This window comes from Tenrec ecaudatus, chromosome 2, assembly GCF_050624435.1.
Source record: "Tenrec ecaudatus isolate mTenEca1 chromosome 2, mTenEca1.hap1, whole genome shotgun sequence".
Taxonomy (NCBI): Eukaryota; Metazoa; Chordata; class Mammalia; order Afrosoricida; family Tenrecidae; genus Tenrec; species Tenrec ecaudatus.
This window is the reverse complement of record NC_134531.1, coordinates 295,637,861-295,644,546: the sequence shown is the minus strand read 5'-3', so window position 1 is coordinate 295,644,546 and position 6,686 is coordinate 295,637,861. Positions and strand designations below refer to the sequence as shown.

Genomic DNA, 6,686 nt, shown 5'->3' with positions numbered 1-6,686 from the left:
CAACACCGCTCACCTGGAAACGGAACTCCTACCAAAGGACTGCTCATAAGGCAGGATAGCAAATACCAACATTTTATCAATAAAAGTCCTGCAGTTCTGTTATTGGGACAATAAATGTGCATGATCCATCAGGTTTGCTCTCTTGATTTTCTAATAGTTACGAGTAAAAGCTTTAGGTTACTTTTTCCCCGGCCGGCAGGTGATTGTAGTGTTTTTGACATACAGCCTTCTTTACTGGGGAGAGGAACATTTTACAAGCTCCTTAGAAAGTAGGACTTAGGAAGGGCTCAAAAGAAAGTTAATATCTAGAAAAGAATGATGGCAACCTATGTGCAGATATGCTTCATACAATGATGTATGGATTGTTATACGAGTTGTAAAAAACACTTTTAATATAAAAAGGCCAACAAACATGAAGAAAGACTCATGATCCTTAGCCATTAAATAAATGAAAATCAAGGCAAATGAAATATATCCCCCCAGCATTAATAGCAAAGTTAAAACAATACTATACTGTGAAGGTTAAAGGGAGACTGGGACCCTCATACACTGCCAATGGGAATGTAAAATGTTATAACAGTTGTGCTTCCTTAAAAGTTAGAAAGAAAACTGCCCTATGACCCAGAAATCCAACTATATCCTGGAGGAATGAGTGGGGACATTAACAGACATATGCGCCTCCGTGTTCATCAACGTCATTAAAGCTAGCAAAAAGATGGAAACAACCAAAGTGTGCATCCCTCTATGAATGAATAATAGTATGCCACGTATACACAATGAAATACTGTACAACATTAAATACTATGCAACATCACTAAAAACAAATCTGTGGAGCACCACATAACGTAGATGAACTTGGAGAACCTTATGCTGAGTGTACCGTGTCAATTGTAAAGGGAAAAGCTTTGAGAACTTATCACCCATACCAAAACATTTTGAGGGAATGAGTCGATTGATCGAGGAGCTCAGGACCATAGACATAGAGAACAACAAGTTCAATGGACATAATATAGTCCACGATGTTCTACAACTTACTTTGGTGAGTAGTGACTCTTGTTAGCAGTACTAAAAAGACCAGGCTTGCAGGCCTGATAGAAACAGGTGGAATCTCCAAGACCATGGCCCTTAGTTAGTCTTTAGGCCATTATTGTGGCTCAACTTACAGCCAAGCAATAGGCCTACAGGGTGAAGAATGGCAGGGAGGTACATATTACTTAAACCTGCCAAGTAGGCTCAAGGGACAGCATGCTTCTAGGGACAGAGCTAGAAGGGCAAGGGGAGCTAGAAGGGAGGAACTGAGTGCAGGACTTGGGTGCCAGAAGTGGGAGGAGTGTTTGTCGAGATGTGTATGAGCTGTTGTAATCTTTGAGTTCTGAACTTTCATTCAAATCATAATAAAATGTGTTTAATAAAAATTGTACTATGCGACTAACCTTTTAACAATTACAATTTTGAAATGTCCATGGAATATCAAAGAAAGGCTCAATTACCTGAAAATGCTATAAAAATACTCTTCTACTCCTCCCCGCCACACACATCTTTCTGCTTTTATATTTATAAGACGGCCTTTTCTTCATACACTTTAACCAAAACAATATATGAAATATAATTCCAAAGCAGATGTAAGGATCCATATGTCTTCGATTAGTCCAAATATTTTAAATGTTCTCAAATATGTAAGACAATGCCACTCTCCATTTTTAAGAGTATGTGTCCATGAAATGTGTCGTTAATGATATGTTGTAACAGGTTTACTATTTTCCATTTGAATAAATAAAGATTACATTTCTTAGTGTGAATTTCTAATGGAGATTATCCACAGATAGAAATGATATAAACGCTATCTGTGGCCCTGAGTCATTTCTAAGGGTGTGTAGGAGAACTAAGACCAGAATGTTTGAGTCCTGTCCTTAAATGACTTGTGTTCTAAATCAGCATTGTGGCATCATCTGCAGATTTATGACCACTGTAGGAAGGGCCCCATGCAGGTAAACCACAGAAGCCTGTAGTTGACTGTTCTTCAAAATAACAACCACCAAAGAGTGCCTGCTGCAACCCTTCTTCCATGTTCTCCAACTCGAAATCTACTAATTGGCCTTCTAGTTACCAGCAAAGACATCAAGCCAATCGTAAGAGAAGCATCATTGAATTCTGACATTTGCTACCTTCTGTGATTCTGAGATTTTCTGACGACACCTTGCCTCTTGTCTCACTATGAAAAATGTACAAACTTCAAGCCAAAAGAATAAAATCTGCCGCTGGCCAGATGTGGACTTCAAATGTCTCTAAGATCAGGCAATCTCTTAAAAATGTTTACCATAAATGTAAGATCCAGCATCTATATTCAACTCGATACCCGAGTATGACTTCCTTCAACTGTGCTCAGGAGGACAGCACTGCCGAAGACGTGAATCTGAGCGTCATGCTCCAAGACATAAAGACCACCCAAATTGACCTCCTCCAACAAATGACCGACGTTGTCTCTGCAGCCACAATCATCCAGGAAAAGGGTGACTTGTACCAGAAGCGGGTGGAAGCCCTGGAAACCAGGGTGAATGTTGACAAGAACAGACAATGCACAATAATGAACAGCATGCGCTCTGTAAAAGAAGACATTGACACTTTAAAGAGGAAAGTAACGGAGCTGGAAAACCAGAGTTCTTGTTCCAGCACACACTTTGTAGAGGTTTCCGAGGGAGAGCAGTGTAAAAAACTCATTGACTTGCTTCAGAAACTCGCAGAATTAGAAACTCCAAAGAAGATACCACTCTCTGCAGATCCTAGAATACCTTCAACATTGGGGGAAGCACCCACTTACCCAGGTCCAGCTGGAAATCTGAAAGAAAAAGTAAGCTCTCCCAAAACTAAAGCTCTGAAGAACAGTAACCATTCAAAGGTACCGAGAAGCTGTCAAAAAGTGAAATCTGATATGTATGTTTACCCAGACTTTAGTACGTGGATCAAACTAACTTTCATCCATGGAGGAAAGTGGAGATTTTTCCTTAGTGCCACCAAATTGGAAGAATTCATCCAGTGGCTGCTTTCTAGGCCAACTGTGGTCGCCGAGGAGCCACGGCTCATTTCTCAGAAATACTCTCCACTCGCTGGGCCCATTGCGAGCCTGACTACTGTCTGTCTCTCGGTTTTCAAGTATGTTTACTGTCTCTTTGGAGCACACAAAGAGGAAGCAACTCGACTCTAGAGTTACTCCATGCAGTGCCTGACAAAATAAACACAACCTGGTTTCTCCACCACTCATATTTCTGGTGACTCTAAGCTCTTTGTTGGACTACTTAAGGTGGGCTCACTGATGTTTCTATAGCTCTACATGAAGTTCAGGCAAACAATCCATGGGGCGCTGTGATCCACATCTAGCCAGTGTTTTGGTCTTCCCAAGGTCAAAGAGAAACGTGGACGATATCTGGTAACCGCTCAGTCTTTTTTCTAGATACTCTTGACCCACAGATCTCAGAAGATATCATTTGTGGTATCAGATAATAATTTGATAATGACAAAATTTTAAATATTATAGAACAAAAGAGATAACCATTTGTCGAGACTGCTAAAATTGGCTCTATAAAATGAAAATCATCGAAAAGACCTGTTAAAGCAAGGAAAAGATCCATTCCCAAAGTGAACTAGTCCTTTCAACGTCACCTCCAGATCCCTTAAACAACTAGATAATGGGAGAAAGGTTAAGCATGCTGCTGGGTAATGTTTATATTTTTTGTGAAATGAGACAAATATTACATCCTGTAATTCTGATTCAAAGCAAAGGGTAAATCTAAGGATGCATTTGTAAACTAAGTTAAATCTCAGCTTTATCATACCATATATCTAATCAAGCTATTGTTTCATATAAACCATATACTATGCTTGGATATCCAGGGTGTGCTTGATACTACATAGCTGTGACCTTAGTGAATTTTTTCTAATGGCTGAGTATTACAATGATTAACTATTAACTCACCATTTCATTCAATAAATTAAATCAGCAATCTTTTTTTAATCAATTTATTGGGGACTCATACAGCTCCTATCACAATCCATACATCCATCCATTGTCCCAAGCACATCTGTACATTTGTTGCCATCATCATTTTCAAAACATTTTCTTTCTACCTGAGCCCTTGGTATCAGTTGCTCATTTTTCCCCTCCCTCCCTCATGAACCCTTGATAATTTATAAATTATTATTTTTTCATGTCTTACACTGACCGATGTCTCCCTTCACCCACTTTTCTATTGTCCGTCCTCCATGGAGGGGGTTATATGTAGATCATTGTGATTAGTTTCTCCTTTCTATCCCCCACTTTCCCCTTACTCTCCTGTTGGACCTCATTGTTGGTCATGAGGGGCTTATCTGTCCTGGATTCCCTGTGTTTCCTGCTCTATCTGTTGCAGTGTGCATGCTCTGGTCTAGCCAGATTTGTAAGGTAGAATTGGGATCATGATAGTGATAGTTGTGGGGGTGGGTAGGAAGCATTAAAGAACTAGAGGAAAGTTGTATGTTTCATCATCGGTGCTATACTGCACCCTGACTGGCCTGTCTCTTCCTTGCTACCCTTCTGTAAGGGAATATCCAGTTGTCTACAGATGGGCTTTGAGTCTCCACTCTGCACTCCCCCTCAATCACATTGATATGATTTTTTGTTCTGGTTCCTTGATGCCTGATACCTGATCCCATCAACACCTCATGATCACACAGGCTGGTGTGCTTCGTCTATGGGGGCTTTGTTGCTTCTCATCTAGATGGCCGCTTATTTGTCTTCAAGCCTTTAAGACCCCCGATGCTATATCTTTTGATAGCCAGGCACCATCAGCTTTCTTCACCACATTTGCTATGCACCCATTTTGTCTTCGACAATCATGTCAGGAAGGTGAGCATCATGGAATGCCAGGTTATCAGAACAAAATGTTCTTGCATCGAGGGACTACTTGAGTAGAGGCCCAATGTCCATCTGCTACCTTGATACTTAACATATGAATATATGTACATAGACTATTTCCCCATTATTACATAGAAATATATTTACATATGTACATGCCTGTATTTAGACCTCTATAAATGCCTTTGCCTCCTAGTTTTTTCCTCTCTTTCCTTTGACTTTCCTCTTGTCCCACTATCATGTTCAGCCTTCATTTGGGTTTCAGTAATTCCTCTCGGTTACATTGCCCTTGATCAAGTCCTATCAGGCATCCTACATCCTCCTTGACATTGATTTTAGATCACTTGTTGTTCCCTTGTCTCTGAGTTTGTCAACATCCACATCCAGCAATCTTTTAAGGTCACATGTTGTCAAAGTATAAATGATAAATATACTACTTGCAATCATTTATGTTAATAACGTGAATAGAATTTTGGCAATCAGCCAAGAAAACCCAGTTTCATTGAAGATGGTAAAAAAAGCTACGTCTGAAAAAGAAAGCTAAAAATGTACAATAATAACAAAGAATTTGTTTTGATGCCATCAGGTAGGTAATTAATTATACAGTGTAACTTTTGTTCAGTTACAAAAACCGCTATTTGAGCCTGCTTTATAAATTTTTGGAAGTCCTTAGGTGGTATAAAAATGGTAAACCTACTCAGCTGCTCACCAACATGTTGAATCCAGGCAGAGAAAACTCAGAAGAAAGGTCTTCCAGAACTCTGCCCCCCAAGTCAGAGCACAAGCCTACTCTGACACACATGGAGTCACCCTGAGTTGGAATCAACTGGGCAACCCCAGGGTTATAAATTTCAGATAAAGTGCATGCACAGGACACTTAACATGGAGCTATATAAGACAGGTGCGGTGTGGGTGGTACCGTCTACATATGTGTATGTAAGAGCAAGGACTTTGTTACCATGAGATGATTTTGTGTTCACAAAATACTCTTCTGGTTAAATCGCTAGCAATCTCTGCACTTCTTCTCTATCAGAGACAGCCCTAAGGAACAGGCAACGTTTTACATGGGGACCCAGGAGCACTGCTCACTCCAGGAGAGTCACCACAGGGGGTAAGCTGATGTCTGCCTGTAGACTGGGACACACATTCGCGGAGGCACATGGGCTGAGCATTCCTAATTCACGCACTCTGGTTTGCTGCCCTGAAATCAGCTCCTAGCTCATGGCAATCCTATGCACAATGGAACAGCCCCCGTGATTTGTTGCAAATGGCACCACTTTGCTCCACAGGGTTTTCCTTCGGTGTTTTTTGGAAGGCCACCAGGTCTTTCTTCTGAGGCTATTTTAATTTGGAAGTCTCCCTGACATCTGTTCGGCACATCAACACTCAAGTTTCCACTGACAGACACGCCTCTACGACGGCATTTAACGTGTCTCGAGAAGCACAAAGTTTAGGAAAAAGACCGAGGCTGAGGAATCAGAAGACTTAATTGCTTGATCATCTGAAATCCTTCCTGTATTAGCTCTATTATTTAATCTTGATTAGATTTGTCTTGCCATCTATAAAAAGTAAGCAATTATATTTAGTAACTTTTCCTAGGCTCGTAACATGAAAGGAATGTAGAGGCAAAAATCAAAACCAAATACAGTCCCTGTGCTAGAGACACTTAACACCAAGTGGGAGAGATGTCTTTTAAGCATGTAGACGAAGACTCCAATGCATGATGGATGGGGATGGGAGCTCCAGGAATCAGAGAAGAGAGAGAGTTAATGAGCCTTGTATGCAGGGTGAGAAGGAG

The 6,686-nt window shown here is 40.6% G+C and overlaps 1 protein-coding gene across 1 annotated transcript; it reads left to right on the top strand.

Annotated features, from left to right (window-relative positions):
• Positions 1-2,221: 2,221 nt before the first annotated feature.
• On the top strand, positions 2,222-3,202 carry CCDC54 (coiled-coil domain containing 54). Its single transcript, XM_075543474.1, has one exon. It carries the CDS (start codon positions 2,222-2,224, stop codon positions 3,200-3,202), a length of 981 nt encoding a protein of 326 aa, XP_075399589.1.
• The last annotated feature ends 3,484 nt before the right edge of the window (positions 3,203-6,686 follow it).

What these genes read in the sequence shown, in the direction of transcription:
- CCDC54 (XM_075543474.1), top strand. Translation starts at nt 2,222, where the DNA reads ATGTACAAACTTCAAGCCAAAAGAATAAAATCTGCCGCTGGCCAGATG.